At 38.9% G+C, this 21954-nt stretch overlaps 2 protein-coding genes and 1 long non-coding RNA gene across 4 annotated transcripts; 1 reads left to right on the top strand and 2 right to left on the bottom strand.

Moving 5' to 3' along the window:
• Positions 1–73: 73 nt before the first annotated feature.
• LOC138015382 (LIM domain only protein 3-like) lies at positions 74–8085 on the bottom strand. 2 transcript variants are annotated; one of them, XM_068862400.1, is made up of 3 exons: positions 7873–8085; positions 7063–7300; positions 74–1753 (listed from the first exon to the last, which is right to left on the bottom strand). In XM_068862400.1, the coding sequence occupies exons 1-3, from the start codon at positions 7874–7876 to the stop codon at positions 1522–1524; spliced, it is 474 nt and encodes a 157-aa protein (XP_068718501.1). In that variant the 5' UTR covers positions 7877–8085; the 3' UTR covers positions 74–1521. The 2 variants fall into 2 exon arrangements, with proteins under 2 accessions (XP_068718501.1, XP_068718500.1); XM_068862399.1 differs by lacking the exon at positions 7873–8085 and having other exon boundaries at positions 7063–7386.
• Positions 3636–21641, top strand: LOC138015385 (uncharacterized). Its single transcript, XR_011125550.1, has 3 exons — positions 3636–4190; positions 20020–20152; positions 20434–21641. It is a non-coding gene; the product is annotated as an uncharacterized lncRNA (long non-coding RNA).
• LOC138015384 (LIM domain only protein 3-like) lies at positions 10630–18896 on the bottom strand. Its single transcript, XM_068862401.1, has 3 exons — positions 18395–18896; positions 16467–16698; positions 10630–11275 (listed from the first exon to the last, which is right to left on the bottom strand). The coding sequence occupies exons 1-3, from the start codon at positions 18396–18398 to the stop codon at positions 11041–11043; spliced, it is 471 nt and encodes a 156-aa protein (XP_068718502.1). The 5' UTR covers positions 18399–18896; the 3' UTR covers positions 10630–11040.
• Positions 21642–21954: the final 313 nt, after the last annotated feature.

Raw genomic sequence — 21954 nt, 5'->3', positions numbered from 1 at the left:
ACAATCTTGTGGTACCAAATGAAACACCAATAATGCTTAACAAGATGTACTCATTAATGTGACGTACATTATCACCATGGCAACCTAAACACACCTTTTATTTTGACTTTAAACGATTATATCACAAGAAACAAACTCGGTGACCACCAATTTTTATTGCTGGAAAGTAATAAGCAGGCTAAAATAAAACTCTCTGCAAAGTTTACAGTGCGACACGCCTTACCGTGGCCCCCAAACAAAGTTTTTTACAAATTATCCGCCAATCAGGGTGTGCAAAGTTCGTACAGTTGTAAGTTGAACACCGTTGCAGGGGTTGTTGAGTTGACGTATTTACACCTAGTTGTCAAATGTGAAAGTTAATTGGGTGGCCATGGTAAGGACGGTGGCTATTCTATGAATCTGCTCCAGAGAACAAGCTGTTCCAGGAACAAGGCACTGGAATACAAGAACGTGCTGACATTGTGACATTGTTGGTGTGGAACTCTCTGCTATATTCTTCACCCTTACCTTAATTAATAATATCTGAAAACACTATTTACATGCTCATGCTGACCCTCCAAGAAATTTCATGCTAAAAGGGGTTCTTTCTGATCGTTTTGGATGAAATCGTATTCTCAGAACAGAAGAGTCTATAACGCAGAAATGTCGATCTCTCTCATTTGGCTTTGTTCACCATTTTACTATATTGTCTACATTTAGAAAATAGTTTCTTCAAATAATGGCCAATCAGATTGGGCCCGAGGACCACAACGCCTCTGATTGGTCTGCAACTAAATTTTGCTGGTGCCAAATCTTGCTGGGATCGGGCTTGAAACACAATGTCACCAATTATTTTTTTTCTGGTAAAAAAAATGTTGCAATAGCCCTTCCATAAAAATAGATAATACCATAAAGTGGTAGGTTTTTCGAAATGAAATCTTGTTAGGGTAAGTCACCTACTTCCTTTTCCTTGTTCAGTGTCATCTACTGAATGACTAGAGAGACTGACTGAATGATTAACGGACAGAAACTAGATTATCTTTGTTTTGACCACTTATTTGCTTCCTTGAGCATGTCTTCGTGATAAAGAGCAAACTTAAAAGGTTAGTGGTTTTTCTTTTCTGATGGGGTGACGGTTACAGAAAAAAAAACATTCTAAATAAAGATGCAAACATATGACGTCCTTGTCGCATTTGAGAGGTCATGTTAAACCGTCATCAAATTTAGATCAACGCCGCTTAAAACAGAAAATAATTCATTTATTTTTGAACAGAAAAATGCAGTGCTTTTTCAGAACCATGCCCGAAAATGCCTCTTTAAGCTTTGCTGACTGCGCGTAGCATTTCACATGTGTACAAATAGCATGTTTGAAACTTTCAAGAATCTGTCTTCCCATTTTAACAACATAAATCACGCATGCGTAAAATCAACTTGCAATCAACATGATAACATGGACCTTAAAGGGAATTGCTTCACGCAGTATTGCCCATTTTAAGTTCGATTTAATCCTTAAGCGGCCTCTCTTGTTTAGCCCATTGCGGGTCATGTGAAGAAAGACCTTTGATAGAGGTAGCCTCTGACGTCGTAGTAATGGTCTTCGCAAAGAACTGCATTGAAATGGAGATAAAACCTGTCCCCAACACAGAATCGATAGCGGCAGACTTGACAAGCAAAGCAGTCGAGATGATAAATATGCTCACGAGCTCGCATCACCATATCCAGTGGTAAAATGGTTTTTAAACACTGAGAGCAAATCCCTTTTGCGCCAAATAACCTGTGAAATAAATTACAAACTCTTTAGTGTTTAGAAAAATAAGTAAACCAATATAAAGATGCCGCTGCTACCCATGCACTCAATTGGGGACTGAATTACGAAGGGCACAGATCAACGAAATGGTTCCAAAGCATATATAAGACGCCTCTAGCAGCCGCTACACCTCCCATTTAAGATCTCGGAGCACAGCACCACAGCAAGAAGTAGTTAGCTGCCGTGCGAGTCGATTTAATTTGCGTCTAGCTCATCGACTGAACTAGGTGAGGTCCGATGAAGCTTCGGCATGAGACAGTGAAGCTGATAGACAACAGAGGGAGGAAGAGGACTTCTTTTCCAGCTTTTCCTCTTTCATGTTAAATAAGATTCATGCTCGATCCCAGTGAAACTAAAAAGAAAATATTTTCAGGAAAAAATTGAATTCAATTTCCCCATGAACCGTTATGTACACCAACATGGCCTGTTTGCTGCCAGGCCGTTAAAACTGAAAGATCTGTTGCTGAAAGTGGAAAGAACCATTTCTCAAAGCTGACTCGGAAGACATAACATGGTCCAGCCAAAGTAGAACTGTGAATAAGAAATCATGTGGTTAATGACATGTAATGATGTAAATTTTTGCCATGATCGAGGATGCAGTCGACGGTTACTGATCTTGTGTTTCTTTGTTCTTTTTTCGGAGAAAACGCAAGGGGCTGCATCTTTCTATATCCCAACTGTTGACGGAGGCGAAACGAAATGTAAACCACGAGTAAACGACAACGAAGTGGACAATATGGTAGCAAGAGGGGTTCAATTCCACTATTCACCTGACCCCAGTTGTTAAAAAGATGTCGGGATAACGCGCGCTATCCACCGGGGATAAATCACTATCCATTGGCTAGCGTAATTAGTTTCGATATGACTTATCCACTGAATGGTGATTTATCCAGTGGATAGCGCTGTCCATCGTGAACAACTGGGGCCCGGTAATTTTTGCACTCAATACCTGTTTATATTGAATTCAATCGGCTTCTCCAAAAAATGCCATAATGTTTACTGCGGTAATCAGTCACACGCGCCCCTCAATGACATTTTTTCATCTAAAATTTAGGTGGACGTCAATCAAATGTTTCCATGACAATAAGCCTGTTCTCTTGGTGGCAGTTGAATTCGTCATGGAAACATTTGATAGACCTAATCGGCTAACTCAATGTTGTACCCAATTCAAATCTCACGGGACTAAGATTCTTTGTGTGTTGTATTTGCATGATAATGTAGCATTCATATTTAAATGATATGGAAATACCTGGAACAAAACGTTTTATTCCCAAACGGTTTGAATTGGGTACAACATTGAGTTAGCCGATTAGGTCTATTGACGTCCACCTAAATTTTACTTTCGAAATGTGAAAAATGTCGTTGAGGGACGCGTGTGACTGATAATCGCTGCAACATTTGGTGTACTATCCCCGCAAAAAATCATCATTTTTTTCATATTAAAGTTTAACACTCATCTTCCAACTTATGGAACCAACATTTGAGTTAAGCACTCAACATTAAACTTTTTAATTCCAGTGTTCTCCGGGATGGGTGGGTGGTATCAATGTCTTGAGATGAATGTTAAACTTCTTAACATCATGTCGAAAAGTTGTCCTGTAATTTATAAATAACAGATTGAAGTACCTTTGCGATTTATAAATCGCACGATAATAATAATAATAATAATAATAATAACAACAATAATAAAAACAATAATAATAATAATAATGATAATATTTAATATTCTTAGGCGCTAATTAACATGTGAATATGATCAAATGCGCCTTACAAAAAAAAAGTAAAACGATTAAAAAACAAGTTAAAAAAGTCAAAAATAGTATTTACAATTCTGGATATAATAAAAAGACTAAAAAATATAACAAGCTTTTCATAGGGTAAGCTACTCTAAACAAAAATGTCTTTAATTTAGACTTAAAACGTTCAGTCAAAATTGTCTTCCTCCTGTATTTCACTCGGTATTTTGTTCCAAAGTGATGGTGCAGCAGCTGTGAAAGCCCTGTCACCGAGTGTATGCCGATGCACAACTTTGCCATTTATAAATCGCAAGATTGCGAACTTTGCGATTTATAAATCGCAAAGTTGGTAACCTTGCGATTTATAAATTGCGACGTTCGTAATGCTGGGATTTATAAATTGCGCCCAAATTGCAATTTGAAAATCGCACATTTGCGATTTATAACTCACTGCGATTTATAAATCGCGTGCGTTTTATACATCACAAAGTGCGATTTAATACTAGTATAACCGCAAACTTATGAAATTCATGCCTGCGGGCTCGTGGTCCATTGTTTTGGTTTTTTGGTGCACAGACGGTACTTGACAAGACTGATCTCCTCAGCCGTCTCAGGAACAATTTCGGAGACATTAAGTGCTCAGGCAGGAATCATCATAGAAAAGTGAGGTAAGGAGAGGTTTTATTTTTTTTCATCACTATTATTCTCCTTTCAATAGTCCGTTTTTCAACTCCCAACATAGTTTCTCTGCGGTTATTTCAAACGATGGTCTTCCTCGAGCGCCAAATTGATTTGACTGGGCATGATAACCTTAGTCAACTTGTGCGTTGGAACTGTGATTCGCTTCGATCTCTGTAAGGGCCTCATACCCAGTGCTCACGGTTGTGAAACTAAATATTTTAAGCAAGAGCCGATACAACGTAGATTTGATTTTAGTGGTGTACTATATTTCGGCTGGCCAAACCAGCCTTCTTCAGGTACAATGAGAGTTTATATTGAATTGCTTCTATGTACATATATATATATAGTAAATGGATGTCGACGTAATACTGGAAAAAATGTGATAAAACATGGTAACTGCCATGTTTTATCACATTTTTTCCAGTATTACGTCAACATCCATTTACTATATATATATATGTACATAGAAGCAATTCAATATAAACTCTCATTGTACCTGAAGAAGGCTGGTTTGGCCAGCCGAAATATAGTACACCACTAAAATCAAATCTACGTTGTATCGGCTCTTGCTTAAAATATTTAGTTTCTCAACTTGAAATAACGCCGATCAGATCAAGCCACTGATCCAACGTACACGGACAGGAAAATTGTCCACGGTTGCTTGCTTCAAAACTCACGGTAGTGACGATGTCATCAAATACATGGAGTTTGCCAGCATCCTTAATGTATAGTCTTATCTTTGAACTACTGATCCCATGCCGTTGGAATTTTCCAATCTTTCAATCCTGGAAGTAAGGTCATTTATAGCGCACATGACACACAACATTGTACAAAGCCGTCATTATCCCGATCTTCGGACTTGATCCAGGCCCTTTCGAGAGAAGGCTACGTCACGCGTGCTTGACATTCGATATCTTTGTGGCGGAAATCGCACGCCCTTTGCAATACGAAGTCAACTTTTCGCAACGATGTTGTATTCAGATAATCCCGTGACGAAGTGGGCTAGACGAACTGGATATTTCGCGACAACGTTAAATGAGAAGAGTCTAACATTTTGACAACCGTGTTCATTTCAAAACATGAAATCGTGAATATTTTCCTTGCAAGTTCGTGTTCTTGTTTCGGCATGGCGTTTCAATTTTACAAATTGAAACCTGAGAAGGTTCGACTTGGTGTTTAACTTTAACATTCATCTCGAGACATTGATACTACCAATCCCGGAGAACACTGGCATTAAAAAGTTTGATGTTGAGTGCTTAACTCAAATGTTGGTTCCATAAGTTGGAAGAAGAGTGTTAAACTTTAATATGAAAAACTAATTTTGATTTTTGGCGGGGATGGGGCACCATAGTATGTAAAACTCATACAATTTCCATATCGCCGGGGTGTCTGCATTAAATTTGTTCTCTTGATTTGCACGCCTCCATGGTCAATTGCACTTGATATCTACCCAAATATTGCCACAATGCCACAATCGAAGCAGTTAGAATTTCTTCAGTCAAAGGTTTTTGGTGCACGGCGCTCGCGTCGTTTCCAGGCTGGAACGCGATTAGCGAACCAGGTGGAGCCCGAGACCCTATTAGGAGTTGGAATCGTCCTTTCAAAAAACGTTTTTTGACAAAATAATGAAATTACATCAAATTCTATCTGTCTCCAGCAGTATGTCAATATTTTGGCAAAGATGCTGCGCTGTTGATAAGACTTTAAATTGTGGTTTAACAAGCTTTGAAGTTTACTTTGTCGCTCGTTCACGTGATTCGGTTCGTAAACACATTTACTTAATGTAATAAGAAAGGGAGATTTTCTGCAATTTTGGAATTCTGAAAACTAGTTATTAGAATATTGAGGTTTTCGTGACAATCCAAAAATCTCCTTTTGTTTTGATTTGTAAACGGCACATTGCCCTAATGTAGTTTTATGAATGTCAATTAAATTTTCAAAAGAGTTATTTTTCTGTATCGTGACTTTTGCTTCATTCTAATGTAAAAAAAACTCTTACAATAAAGCTATTAATCCATTTAAGAGAATATTCCGTGATCTTGGGTCTTAAACTTCGAGAGCTTCCTACGTAAACTTAAATCTGGCTCTTGTATATCTCCCTTGGCATTAAAGAACGAAAACAATAAATTATTCATAATGCTTCAACTCTCTTCAAAACAAGCATTCACATGAACACTAATTTGAAATCTCACGAGCCATCAAAATTTGAGAAAATAAAGTATCTGCTTCTAGCTTTCTAACATAAAAGGAATGAATCGAAAAGCTTATATTAGATTTCATTTATTCGAAGGCTTTAATTTGCGCGTATTTCATTTTAGTAATTGAGTATTCAATTGTAAGGACAAAAGGTTTGTCTAGACTCAACTTGCTAATTCCATTTTCCTTCTTCGAGAGCTGTTTTCCGCGCCAAGAAAGCTTTTAATCTTGTAATTATGTATCGAAAAAATTGAACAACTAGATTTCCACAGGCTGGTAGCACGGAAGCAGATTTCAGCTTCCTTTACAATACTTCGCACGCGAATATAAGCCTTGATAAAAGGTTCCGAACACTAAATGTAAACAAAATTAATATCTTACGTCGCAAGCATAACAAAAATCCTTAAAAACTAACGGAGCGAATTAGTTATTTCCTAGACTTTTCTCTTTCTTCTTTGCAGCTCCGATGGCACTTAAATCAACAGTTAATGTTAAAATAAATGTTTACAGTCCACCGCGTATTCCCCTTTATACGGCAGCACGTGTCAAACTACTTACAGCACGAACGGAGTGCCAAATTGATTTTTACGGTTAGTTAAGCCGGATTTAAGAAGTACTGCACCAGACAAAGCGTTGCTTCTTTGTGAAAGAAAGACATCTTACCTTATATAGTCCCTTTTGCACAGCATCAGGTCCCGTTTGAAGTAAAATTTAAGGCTTAAGTCTGTCAGCTGTGTACTGCAATATGAACACTTCAGGCATTCCTCGTGCCAAAACTGATCCAGCGCTCGCAGCAAAAACTTCCCTTGGATTTTTTCACCACATTGCGCACAGGTCTTAAATTTCGTTGTCGTTTCTTCATCACCCTGTTTGTGGTTGTTTCCTTCCTTGTCTTTGTCGCCTATGATTAAAGAACCGTTCATTAGCGCATAACATCCTGTTCAATGAACACGCGTTCGCGCGTGGGTTCAATGGCACGCGTTCGCGTGGGGGTCCTCGTCTTAGTGTAACATCTTAACAGGATCGCTCGATCAAGTCACGCCTTTCAGGTGAGCATTGATAAGCAACTGAACATTGTCAAACTTTCCCAGGTTAAATTTGCTTGTACTTTCATTTTTTTCCCCTAAATTTGTTTTCTCAACTTTCACCTCTCACGAAAAATATCTTGCGCAATAGCTAAAACATATAACAGGATTTCATATGGTCCGACCACGGCTGATTCCTCAGTGCGGATGTGCCAAACTGTGTGCCCAGCCTGTCCCGTTTAAAAAAAAAAAAAATTTTGGCCGTTAATTAAATTTATGTAGAGGAACGTAAACGCATGTTGAAACGGAAAAAAAAAGACATGCGGTAGGCAATTGCTACTAAAATCGGCAAAGCCATCTAACGGCCTTCGTCAAACATTTAGGGAAATGACAAAGCTCCTAAAACGAACTAAAATATGCCGTGATATCCAAAGGTTAGTTCACTTACCCATCTTCAATCTGTGTAAAGCTGTGTACGTCCTATTCTGTGATATGCACTTTTAGAGACCTTGTCATATGCCACTCCAAAGCAGCCAGAGATGCTGATTTTACGTAAGAGGTTAAAATTGCTTTGGCAGATCAAGGATCGTGTTTCTCAATCCAAATCCTCTGAGCTTCAATGATTTTAACAATGCACTCGTCTCAAGTTGTCTGGAAAATAACTTGCAACCGCAATTAATTATTTGAGCTAACCGTCATATGCTTTACACATTGCAAGTTAAACTTGATCTACCACAAATGATACCCCAGTACTGTACTTATACAATACCCATAAATTTAGTCATTTTAATTGTCATTCAAATTGGCCTAACAGGAAACATTTCATCCAATTCAAAGCAAATATGGCAGTTTTAACCAAAAGAAACATAATCCAGCTTTAATGGAGGGGCAATTTTTTTCCGGTCAAGGGCAGCAATCTGACACACAAGAAAGTCAAGAGTAAATGAAGCCGGTAATGGAGTTGTCAGAGTATCAGATACAAATTAAGTAGAAAGATACAACTTGTCTCTATTGTCTTAATTTCGCTGTTAGTTCAATTAATATTGAACAGCATTCATTGATGGATCTCAGGGACCTTTTAACATTCCAAGCAAGCGTTTTTTTTTTCTTTTTGGTTTTTTGAGGCTCACATTCATCGCCGGATACGAACGCAGGTGTGTGAGTTTTGAAAAGAGTCAACAATATTATCTTGAAAACGATACGTAAATGGTACACTTTTTTATAAGAACTTTCAGGCTGAGATTAAACCCAAATTTAAGAATAATGAACTAAGTGCATACCCAGTTAATAACATCTTTATTTTGCTCATCTGCTTGTTTTGGTCTTTTTGAGTAGTCAGTACACTAGTAAATGAAAGCGTAGTCCGGGAAACGTAAAGCTGTAGTCTGAGAGGACAATCAACTAAAATATTTAGGGACGTTTCAGTTTAACGTTAACAATGTGGTTTTCTCCGCATGATATACTGAACAATAAGTCAGTTTGTAGTCGAACTCACTATCACACAATTTAAAGGACATTTTAACTAAGAACGTTTTCAGGCTCAAAGCGCAAAAAATAAGAACTTTCATCCTCAGGCCCAAAATTAGACGCTCTTATAAAAAAAAGAGTGTATTAGGATTCAAAATTCTTTTAGATAAAAAAGTATCGCATTTTTTTGGTTTGGGGGGATCCTTCGGATACACGTGGGATACTTGTACATGGTGATGGCTTAATCCCTATTCTTTCCCTCTTTCGTCAAATTCCATAAAAAGACATCAGTTATACATGTAAATCCCATTGCTATAAATGCTCGTTGCGGTTACACAAAACAAATTTTCTGAGGTAAGGCTTATCGAGCTAAAATTACGTCTCTGATTCTACCTCAGAAAAATTTACCCAAGGTGAAATATTTACAGTTAAGCGACCAAGATTTAAAAAAAAAATTCACCACTCAAAATCACAGCTGCAGGGTGAAGGGGTCATTTCCTCCCCTTTCTAAATCCAGAGAAAGCGAGATTGACCGCGAGATTATTACATTTGTCGCGTACTGCATGATCAGGAAGTCGTCGATATTTCCAGTTAAAGGAGCGGCGACTGGTTAATCAGGATAGTTTCCACTCAACAAAGAAAGAGAGATATCTCTCGTCTCAATCTTGACTCCTGCCAGAAAATCACTATAGGTGTAAAATTTAAATTGCCCTGATATGTGTGACCTTGACTCAGGTGATACGTTTTTTCTTTTTTCGCGTAATACAATTCCCTAAGAAGAAACCACTCAGATTATTTCCATCAAATTGGACTGGCCGTCTACTACAATCGTCTGCCCTTTGCTTCTAGTTGCTTAAGAAATGGACTAAATTATAACCTATTTCATGAAGCCAAGGTTGTTGTCAATAATTCAATAGGTATGTAGCCTGTCTATCCTTTCACTTTATAATTTATCTGCCCTGCACTTTCTGTTTTCACGAAGGTTTTGGTGGGGTCCCCTCCCTTGATTCAGTTTCCTGACTGATGCGCATGCGTTAGATCTTTTACCGTGCATATTCTTGTTTAGCGGGCAGTACGTGATGCAAGAACAAACTAAAGTTTATCTCGGACCACGGTTTACACTGTCAGTCGGGTGCTGCAGCGATCTCAGGTATTACAAAGACCAGAGCCACCACAGCCTTATTTCATCTCGTACTACACGCTTTACGGCAACTGCGGTCAATAAAGGGACGTTGGTCAGCAGCACACATCCTTGTCGTCACAACGATCCGTAAAAATACGTGTGGTCTGAAACATGACATACTTGTTTAAACACTGATTACTAAACCCATCAAACCCTCTAAAAGAAATTTTGTCGAAGCAAGAATCTGAAAACTGGGCATTACCTTTTATTTTAACGTTTTCTTGGAGGAAAGATAAGGCTGTTCAGAAAACTCGTTATCCATTCTATTACACTATCTTCGATTCTAACCCAAGGAATGGAATTATGGTTTTCACTGCAAGGTCATACATCACTTTCTGAAAGTGAATGCAGGTCAACAACAACAAAAAAAACGAATTTCCGGGCTTGGTATCATTGACACGTAGGCTTCAGATCCTATAGCATTTGGCATGGAATCTCCTCAGTTCAGTTTAAATTCGGCACATTCTGTGGGTTGTGATATGTACGTATTTAGGGTCTTCATCCTCCACGTTTTGCAAAAATATTGCCGTATATAAGCTTTTTCACGAATTGGTCTTTTTTTCAGTTTACTTTAAAGTTCGCTTTTAATCCTTCACAAAAATTTAACAAAATTAAACTTACAAACGAGTAACCAAGACACATCGGCCTGTTCTTGACAATAATATCACACACTGCTGTCCCTCGCAAAAGTCTTCCGAAGGTTGAAATGCAAAACAGTTCCGTTCTAAGGTTGAACATAGGACCCATGCCCCTTACTAGCTCGGTCGTGAGACAAGTGATTGTCATGAAATTTTAATCAACTTTACGTTACATGTGCGGTTCATCAATAATGGAATCCCTACAAGAAAACGCCACGCATTTTCTTTCTGTTGCATAAAGGGTTTTGATGCTAGCGACATATTCATAAAATCAGAAAGATATTTCAAGGGTACACTTTGACGGGTAGCACTCCGTGCCTCGTCAGTGTCACATGTAACAAGAAGGCAGTTGATTGAAGAAACTGGTGACGTCATAGTAATCAGCCTCGCAGAGAACTATGTTGAAGTGAAGAAAAAACTTGTCGCCAACGCAGAATCTGTAATGGCAGACTTGACAAGCAAAGCAGTCGAGATGATATATGTGTTCACGAGCCCGCATCACCATTTCCAGCGGCGGTATGGCTTTCATGCACTGCGAACAAACCCCTGTAGGACCAAACAGTCTGCAAAAAACCGCAACAAAAAATTAGGATGAAGTTATTTTGCAACCAGCTATTGTCTTAACATGAAAATGCCTTTCGAATAACCATACCATTTTTTTTTTTCAATCAGTATATGATGATGCACTTGATCATTTGAGCCAAATAAGACAACTGAAATACATAAATCCCGTGGGAAGTACCTTTTCATAAAGGTTCGTGCCAAATGGCCAGGTCGCATTAGGCTATAAAAAATTCTACAAAGTGTTCAAAAATTCTGTGTTTCTGGCATCTACAATACAATTTTGGCGGAGCTTGTTTGACAAAAACTTGTAAGGTTCTCAGGCTACAGTTGATGCCTGCACTCGTCCAAGCTTTGCGGTTGACAATTTTTGTCAAAACAACAAAAAAACCTCCAAGGCAACCTGGCCCAGGTTTGGCACCCCTCTCCCCTCCCTGCCTATATCCTGAACCTCAACATCACTGGTGTGTGGAAATACAGATAAATCATATTCCTCTTTCCCTACCCCTAAAGTCAACCCCAAGCTAAAAACAAAATCCTTTTCACCTCTTACCCTATCGTTGTAATAGTTAATTGACGTTTAATTAAACCCCTAACTTAAAGCATTCTCAAAATGACATCAGTTCACATGAAATATGTGCTGTCTCCAAGTACACCGTAATCTATTAAGATATACAACGATCAGAATATAGCTCCAGTTCAACAAGAAAGAGAAACTTTTTATCTCAGCATTGATCAAACATTTATTGGTCACAGCACCTTTTAGTTATTGTTTTGCGTATTTATAGATCGTTTTCACTGTCACGCAATAAAAAAAAAAAATCGAAAACCATCCAGTGGAAAAAGTCAAGACTTCGTGATGTTGTAGAAGATAAATGAAGAAGACACTTCTCCAAGTTTTAGGCCCGTGCGTTTCCCCAAACTTCAGATATTCGTCGAAATGTTTCGCAGAAATTTACAGAGCGCAGTATGAAAACGCCATGTTGGTGCACATCTGTGGTGCACCAATATGGCGGCCGGAAAATAGTGTCAACATCTGTTACTTACTTTGGCTATCTAGGCAAGTGATCATCTGTACTGAACAGACAGCTATTTACTTAAGCACCTTTCCTAATGCTTTAAATTCTAAAAAGGCCCAAAACCATGAGATAAATATATATTTCTCAATAAACTTGATCGTCGCCTCGTGTCACGCACCGCTATAACTCAGAAATTCAAAATGCTCTGGTTTCCAAACGAAGCACGCTATTGAGCTTTAAAATTGCAAATGGATACAAATTTACCGCCTCTTATGCCTGATGAGGACAAAAACTTTCGTGGCTCTTTAGTTTTCGATTTTAGAAAATGATGACGTCACGTGAAAACGATCTATATAAGGGCTTAAAAACTTGGGTTTTTTCGCTCCTTGCCTCTTTAGTCTTGTAAAGGGTGTTAGTTAAGAACCAAGGCAATGATCCATGATTGAGAAGCTTATATTTCAGCATTTTCTTTTCAACGATTTCCATGTTCAGTCAAAATTGATTTCGGTCGTGAAAATGGAAGTCAGAACACAGATGTCGAGGTCATCTTTGAAAGAGTGGTTCGCGGGTTTTCTTCGGAAATAAATTGACTCAAATAGTCAAACAGTCAAATAAGATCATAGTTAATGGATAAGATGTTTGTAATGAGCCATGCATTTGAGCCATCGAAATAATTGCTGATATTCGCGGAATAGTTCGGCTATAGCAGTCACTATATAGCCCTTTTTCTTTTGTTTCGTTATGTTTACCGATAATGCGATGTTTAAGTGGTTTTCCGACACGTTGAAATCACTGTTTGCCGCCATTTTTGTGATGGACGAAAAAATAAATCTCTCATTAGCTACTTTCGTGCATCCTCTAGCATTTGCGCATAACACAAGTGCCACCTGTCTATGAATAGATTGGTCGCGATCCAACTGAATATCATAATGGTTAATGCAACTTTTATTCCAGCGATTGATATTCTTGTTTTTTTGCCTTACTTAAGGAACCTGAATAGTTATACATTGTTTCAGTTATTGCTTCCTTTCTTTTGTTCCTTTGAACATTCCTCTGGATCACGAAACGTCGTAAGGCCAATGCTCCAGTTCAAAGACCTTGTCAAGAGGGACCTCAGACAACTGCAATTTGGCGACGCCTGGAAAGCACGTGCATTGGACGGGCAACGTTGGCTCGCCCTACTTCACGAGGGTGCATGCCCTTGTCCTCGACAGCGACCTCTCGGAGGCAACGTCCCCGAGGCAGTGTGGCCCGGTGGTTAGGGGGCTTGCCCTCAGGTCCAGAGATCCCGGGCTCAAGACCCGCTCTGACCACTCGAAGTTGTTCCTGGTAGCTGTCTCTGATCAGTTCAACTTCCCAGCTGCTCTTGTAAATAGCCAACTGGTTTGCCTCCGGCCAGTTGAGATTCTTAACAGCTGTTGTTGTTCTGTTCCGTCGTTTCGTTAACTGTGTTTCATTGGCCCTGAAAAGCCCCTATGGGGAGCAGTAAATTAAGTATGTATGTCTCCTCGAGCAATCATCTTCTCCCGTAGAGGTTCTGCCATTATTTGGCGTTCTTGTCCCGACTCCAACTTGAAATGACCAAATTTGAGTTCACTTGGGGGGAAATTAGAAACTTTATTGTCGGGTGCGCGCGACGTCCACATATAAACTTCAAATTTGCACCTATTTAATGCCGTTGTCGGGAAGATGACTGCAAGAAATGCATCAAATGTGAAGCGCACGCGCAGTACGGCGCAGTGGTGAGGGCGCTTGCCTCGAGATACGGGGATCAGTAATTTGTTCCTGGTAGTCCCTGGTGCAACGTCTCAGCTGCACTTGTAAATAGCCGACTAGCTTGACCCCGCCCAGTTGGGATTCTTAACATTTGATGTTCTTTATTATGTTCTGTCGCTTGTTAATTGTGTTTCATTGGCCCTGAAAAGCCCCTATGGGGAGTGGTCAAGTAAGTATGTATTGTATTGTATTGCATTCTTTACAGCGATTTCTTGCTAACATTTTCGTTCTCGTCGAGGTCTTCGTTCCCGCTTTAACTCCATATTAGGAGACTTCTACAATTTAAGACTTTTAACTGCGGAAAGGAGCATTTTAAGATTTTATAGAACATGGAGGTTATCATTGAACATTACTTATAACCAGCAGAGAAAAGAAAGCCTTAAAAATTCAAGATTGAAGAGGATTTTAAGCCATGATCACTGCGATATCGGTTCAGTGCTATGGCCAACTGGGAGTTTGTCAAGATGCTAACATAAGGGTGAGTCTGGAAGCCTGCGGAAAAAGAACTTTCCCATGTTGGGATTTTTAGATTAAACCATTATGCAAGTTACTTTATAAGCAATAACGAAAAACCTGAATAGACCTGAATAAGCTCGCTCTTGCTTGAGCCGCTCCTTCATGTCATACTATAACCTGATTTTTTGGCTCATTTTTAATTACATCAAAGGGTTTCAATTATCGTGCACTTTCCAATGGAAGAAGACACTTGAAACATGACTTAACGGTCATGATAACTGACTCAACAGTCATGTTAACGTGCAGATAAGCATGTGTGTTGTAAAAGCAAGGTCAAGGTTATGGAAAATCTCTGCAATGCTTCATAGCTTCTGAATCGTTTATTTTCGTTAGTCAGAAAGAGAAGTTTATCAATACTCGGGAAATTATCACTTCTTACTTAAATCAACACTGAATGGGTGGTCTTAGCCATTTTCACTCCGGTGTTTTCTTGGGAAACTTTCAGGTGAAGTGTTATTTGAGTGATTGAGATAAGTATGTCAGATTCATTTTTAAATTTTTCTCGCAATTCATTTGTAATATTGAAGACCTTGGCCTTCAAACGCTTAAAAAGAAATTTACTAACAGCTTCTTCTCGTGTGAATTTTCGCTCATGTGTTTTCTTCCAAAAGGCGTTCGAGTATAAAGTGTGATTTGAATGAGTATTATAAGTATGTCAGATTCATTTCCCCAGCGATTCATTCGGAATATTGAAGACCTTGGCCTTGAAAGTCTTGAAAGGGTTCAAGAATAAATTTATGATCAGATTCTTCCCATGCTCAAGAAAAATAACCTTGCGAAAATGAGGTTCGTAATTGTTATACTTTTCTTAACTTCGTCGCAAGAAATATGGAGGTGCACTTGCATAAATTTGCGAGACTATAGGAACACTTTAATGAAACAACTGAAATTCCCATAACATTCAAGGAATTTGAATGACGCATCATTACCAATTTTTGAGTGATTCATGTTATAAATGAGATCTTTTCTCGTGGTGGCAATTTTATGCTTCAAGCCGCAACACAGTGAATTTTCTAAGAGAGTCCCATAACTGTTCATGCTCCTTCTGCACCTCGCGCTCCCCCTTCGAAGCAATACGGAAAGCAAAACTAGACGAAAACGAAGAAATTTAAGTGATAAAGGCAATGCCAATGGTAGTGGCATCCTCGTCTCGAAGAGGCGATGGTTAGCACTGGGGATTTGGGCAGGATCTTGTATGACTGTGTAGCCCGATCCTGGAGTGGCAGTCTTTGCAGGTGGCGCAGACGTGCCTTGTGGAATCGCACGCAGAGGTTGCGCGTTCTTTCCTCGCGGCTCTCTTGCATGTAGCTTGTGAGTATTAGCCTGCGGAACAAACTGGCTGCTGGGTAGTGAGATTTACACCCCTCTGTAGCGCTTTCAAATAATACTTGGGTGGCTGTAATTGTAGGTAATTTGGTTCCTGCTTTGAACTTCACACCACGACAAAACGTTCTATTTTTGATTGTCATGTAAGGCTATATTTTCTACAATTTTCTTTTGCGCTGTATAATTGAAAAAAGTATTGGAAAGTTTGGGAGGGGTCACACTAGGCTACAAAAAAATTGTCGCAAACTTAACTTCCACTTTCCGGAAAACAAAGGAGCAAACCCAATTTTTTGTTCGGTATCCTGACAAAAAAAAAAACAGCCAGCCCGGAGCCAAGACACCCGCTCCTCCGTAGTTTTGTAGAGTTTGACAAACATTTGTAAGGATCTCGGGCTTCTGTGGCGCTTGCCCAGACTTTGCGGATGGCCTTTTTTTTTTTCTTGCAAAGCAAAGATAAAATCCGATAGATCGACCGGACCCTTTATTCGTGACTGTTTCCATGATTTCAGGGAAAAGTATTTGTTATTTAATTTTGATGGAGCTTAAGAAGACCCACCTGATATAGTCACGTTTGCAAAGGATCAAATCTCCCTTCAAGTAAAACTTGAAACTCAACTCGGCCAGCTGAGTACTGCAATAGGAACATTTTAAACACTCTTCGTGCCAATACCGATCCAGCGCTTTCAGCAAGAATTTCCCTTCGATGCCTTTGCGGCACTGAGCACAGATCTTCTGTTCTCTTGTTGTATTTGGCTCCTCCTCTTTTTTATCAGCTTTGTCAGTGTCTTCTGTAATTAAAGGATTGTTTTTAGAGTGGCCCTTTAAGTGAGTTCCACGAAACAAAAATGCCAAAGTAATTACTTGAAAGTTGATTCTTGTCATTTTAAAATACGCAATATTAAAAGAGAATCTTTTTATCAGAGTTTGGGCCATTTCTTTTGTTTCCAGTTCCTTATCGACCAGATTGTTATCAGAAAGTAACCCCTAAGGGTTGAAACGTGTAACGGCCCCTTGTGTGCTGGGAAACAAGCTTCTGAATATTCAATTTGCTAAGTACCATATTTGGAACAACAAGAGCGAGGGGTTTCCAAATATGGTACTTAGCACTGAAACATTCAACCAATCAGTTCGCACTGAATATTCGGAAGCTGTGAACGCGCGTTACACGTTTCAACCCTTATGGGTTTCTGTTGTTATATATTCCAATTCTAAATGGCCAGCTATGGTTCTGCCCAGCAACAAAACAAATGACCGCACGTAAAGCTAAGTGATTCTCTCAGCTTATCAGATAGGGATTATGGACCATTTCCAATTTTTTTTTCGAAGAACTCCATTTAATTGTATAAATTCTCTTTCTGTATGCACCTATCAATGTTAAGCCCCAGGGAGGGGGGGTCGGGATAACCACGGGAGTTTGATCGTGAGGTCTGTCCCCAGGGTAGGGATTTTGATCGTATGTGACGTCCACAGGCTAGCGATTTTGATCGTACAAAGGACATTTTACCACCTTCACTTGACATTTTGACCAATTATTTTGTCCCAGGGGTGGGGCATTTGAATTATTTTAAATGAAAATGTCAAAATCCCCACCCCATGCCCCCCCCCCCCCCCCCTCCATCCGTGGGGCTTAACATTCATAGGTGCATTACCACAACCTTAACTTCCCCAGTCACCGTTCTTTAAAACATTCACTCTATTTTGTTCAAATTCCTATGATTCACATTTTCTAATATCTCGCAAAAAGGGCACTTTGCAATTCTAAAATTCCAGACAGGCCTAAGTAAATTACCGACGGCTTCCTGATTTTGCAACCACTACAGTAAATTTCCATGTTAAATTGTTGATGGGCTCCTGATTGTTGTGAAAACTAAGAATTTTTCATCGAAGAGTACCGGGGATAGAATTGTTGGGGATGGTTGCAGATTACGATGGGCATCACTTCCAAATGGTTAAACTTGGTAAAAATGAATAGAAAAATAATATAAAGGATCTTGAAAGGATGAAGGAGCATCGCATTGTCACGCTCAGCTAGCGTTACTCAATAAGGACAAATAAATTTTCTTCATACCCGAATCTCGACACCAAAGATTACATTTCCATATCAACAGTTCTATAAGAATAATCGTTTTCAGCGAAAAATGGCACGGACAAGAATTAAAACATTGAAAGTAAATTCTCGAAACTGTCATTGTCTTATTATAAATTCGCCCAAAAATCATTCAGGACGAATCTTGGCAAAAGCAATTTTTTTGTTCTTTTACCTTAGGCCAGTTCAGCTTTTCACGCACAAGAAAAAGTATCTTAGTTATGATTTATTGTCTAATTTTGACTTAAAAGCAAGACCAGCCCTTGTGACAGCGCCCCATTCGCTAATTAGCTTTCTGGAAAGTTTCGTTGGCCACGTCATTGTTTAAAAAAAGAAGGGAAAAAGTCCTTAATGGTTTAATGGCACACGATTTAATAATCAAGTGCGTTTTTGCTTACCCATGGATCTAGCAGCTCCGTAGTCGTCGATAAATTCTTCTCGTGACTTGTGAAGCGTCCTCACTCCATCATCGCAACTTGACCCTTGAATCCGAGTTGCGGCCAACCTTCTTAAATCACCTTGAACTTGTATTGACTGATAAACTCAGCTCGTGTTTCTTCAAACAAAATATTTTACATTTCAATGAAGCAAGTGCTTAGATCCACAAACAACAAGAAGCTGTTTAGATAAGCCTTCAATTCAGGATCAATTGTTTGACGTCCTTTGTGTCTGCAAGTGGAAATCCCTTTTCAATTGTGACTCTCCTTTATAATGGTGTCTGTTCACGGTATAGCACAGAGAGAATTTCAACACGTGATCTAACCACTCTAGAGTTTAGCAAAACGGAAAGAATCACATTGACCCTGTCATCAAGCGAAGAATATAACTGTACTGTACAGGAAGGCAGCGTGGTTAAAATCCGGAGGTCCAAGGTCAAAACTGAAAGTACCTGGATTACCTCTCCTTGGTTACCCTTGCAAATAAAGGATAGGTCTACCTCGATCGGTTCCACCAGCTCGGATTCTTAAATAGGACGTTTGTTGTTGTTGTTGAGCATTTATATTGCCTTTGTAAAGCCACTTTGAGACAAGCAAAGTATCATAAGATTATGTTTGAAGAAGGCGACAAAATTGACACGGTTTATGTAATGGAGTACGTCTAGATTTGGTCTGTCAAAAAGCAACTATAGGTCAGTCTTTAATAAGACCCCTAAAATAATAACTTTTATTTTGTTAAACTGATGCAATGCTGGGAATGTGAATGAAGTCGAGCGTACGCGTCGGTGCTGTTTCATTCAAATATTTTGATTTTTTGCTTCGAAATTCTCGAACCTGCAGGAAACTCGATCAGCTAAGATCCAATAAATATTCAACGGAAGCAGTAACAATCTTCTTAAAACAACCGAAATCCGGCAAAACCGACTATTTTGGAGTTTTTTTTTTGACAGAAAGCTTCTTGATAATTTTAATTAGTAAACAACATTAGCTCAACTGGAGCAAAATTCATCAATTTCTCATCATTATGTCAAGAAGATCTGGTGAGACGGGAAATTTGTAAAACGCCCAATTTTAACGTTCACTAGGTCGCTGTGATCGGAGCTCAACATAGGCTAGACGGCTTTGCAAGCAAATAGTACGTCCCGGTGTTTTAAATCAAAAATTAAAAGGTAAACTTATCCCTAATGTGGCTTATTTCCGTACGTTGGCAGTTGAGTAATTTGCAGTGACCTACTGCGCATGTATCGCACTCTGCCAAGTCAGACATAAATCAGCGGGGAGTGCATCGCCTCAGCTATAGAGGACATCACTCTGCATAACAATGAGCTATAATAAAAAATTACTTCGTTTAGATTTTTTTATGGTGTATTAGTCAGTTATATGCAGTTCCTGTCGATTCCAGGTTTACCGATGAGTCATCGGTAAACCTGGAATCGACAGTTTTGATGATAATTCGCGCTGTAATTTCTCCAAGTACTCGTAAGAACTTCATTTGCAATCGAGTGCAGCCCACGCTGGTATATAAAGCCATTTTGTTTTGTTGTTGTTTTTTTTTTTTGCTTTTTTTTTCATTTTTGTTTTTTCAGGAATGCTCATAAATCATGGAGGATCTAACTTTTGTCAAGTCAACGGTGTGCTTCGCACACGAAGTGCTTCTTTCCGGAATGAGTGACCTCAGGGCAACATTCCGCAAATGCAAAGTCCACTGAGAGAACCAAGGTAAAAAACGATTTTCGTTTCTTCAGAGTGGGCAGTAACATGGCTACTTTAAAAATGAGATTTAAAAAACCAGGACTCACAGATGCAGTCACCGTGTACGAGTTAAAAGCACAAAACAATATTGGCTATGTACAATGGATTTCGTACCCCGAACCTCGAGTTGAAATGTTTGGGAACGAGTTTCGGTGGAGCAAAATAAAAGTTTTCAATCTCTCGGGACTCAAAATGACCTCTGTGTGATAAGGCCCATGAAAGACTTTGTTTCGTGAATTTTTTTGCAGATTTTAGTGATGATCAACATCTACATCGACTTATTTCAAGACACGCGAATTTCTAAAGGGTGTTCACTGAGAACTGGATGAAGGGCGGATTGATCTTTAAAAAGGTTTTAACCACTTGAATGCTACTAAATCGAATCATTTTCAAGCGGAAACAGACTGCATCAGCTTTATTAATTAGGATCATATCCACAAATCAGGTAATATTTAATGTTTTTAAACACGATTTTGAGATATTAACATTACAAAGCATCAGTTTAACTTTAAAAATTTCATCCAGTTAAATTGGGGACTTAAGTCTAACACAAGCTTTAAGTTACTGTAAGATTCATCCTGCTTAGCCGCCAAATAGTAAGCTAAGCTGGCCGTGGAATGTTTGATCTGCTAAAAAAGATAATCATCATGACAGGTATAAGAATTTGAGTCTGGATTTACGCTGTTCGTTTTAGCATGGTCGTTTGTCTGCATTCCTTTAGCTCAGTATATGTTAATTTTAATTTGGATCGTTTATTTCGTATTCTTCCAAATGGAGATGTGAAAAGTTGTTACACTAATGGAATGGTTACCTGAATAGAGAACTGAAAAAATTCTATACCTTGCAAGTAAAAAACAAATAAATAAATATGCTTGTAAACGAAACCATTAATTTAAACACTTGTTGGGCGTCTCTTCAAGAATCCTGCCTTCTCCGTACCCTGGAGTTTTCCGACCATACCGCTTTTGACACTGCTGTTAAACTGAGAACTTAACCTCCTAGTTTTGGTGCGGAGGAATCGGACTGGAATTGGAAAAAAAAAACTACCTGTCTCTGACAAAGTCAGGTCGCATCTTGCTTTCCTAGTTGAGATTCAGTGACTCATCTTTTGTGACTTGAATTAAAAAGAAAAAAAAAAGCAACAATTGTTTTCTAAAGAGTGACTTAAACAGGAACAGCATCCGGCATCTTCCTGTTCCTTGTTTGCTGGAGTTAAATTTAGTCTTTTTGATTGATATTTTGGTTGAAAACTCTTACCATTAACAAATGCCGGTGTGGTAGAAGTGGCTTTGACATACTTTTGTTTCATTAAGTCTTGACCCACTCAAAAAAAATTGACAGAGTTTGTCAAGAAATTCGAACTAAGCTACACAAATTTCCGGTGACTTTCCTGGTGGCCTAGACTGCTAAAAATGCATTTCCGTCCATAAAAATTAAGAAGAATCTGTCGTTCAGATTACCGGTTGCAACGGGACTGTCTTGAGTTTATTTGTAAGCAAGTGTTAATTTGCTTAAAATTAAAGAATAAACTAGCTTTGCTGAATATGTCGCATACCAGAGTCTCATTTGTGTTGTAGTTATCTGTGATACATGAGAAGTTAAAGCAACGAATAGCATTTGTATTATAGTTTGGGTCTACACGGTGATACAATACGTGATCGGGTTACCAATATGACTTCAAAGCACCAATCGGCCGTATTCTCTGATACTAAAAAGTTGTCCCCAGTTGGCATTTGAAAGACACTCGGTGTAAAGAGACCTTTTGGTAT

Source organism: Montipora capricornis, chromosome 9 (assembly GCF_036669925.1).
Source record: "Montipora capricornis isolate CH-2021 chromosome 9, ASM3666992v2, whole genome shotgun sequence".
NCBI lineage: Eukaryota > Metazoa > Cnidaria > Anthozoa > Scleractinia > Acroporidae > Montipora > Montipora capricornis.
Note: the sequence above shows the minus strand (reverse complement) of the source record. Positions and strands in the feature narration are given on the sequence as shown.

Bases quoted from the DNA above. Each gene is read 5' to 3' on its own strand.
- LOC138015382 (XM_068862399.1), bottom strand. From the start codon at position 7,322: ATGAACGGTTCTTTAATCATAGGCGACAAAGACAAGGAAGGAAACAAC. The intron at 1,754-7,062 runs GTAAGATGTCTT...TTTATTTCACAG, and splicing joins TGCAAAAGGGACTATATAAG to GTTATTTGGCGCAAAAGGGA.
- LOC138015384 (XM_068862401.1), bottom strand. The intron at 11,276-16,466 runs GTGGGTCTTCTT...GGTTTTTTGCAG, and splicing joins TGCAAACGTGACTATATCAG to ACTGTTTGGTCCTACAGGGG.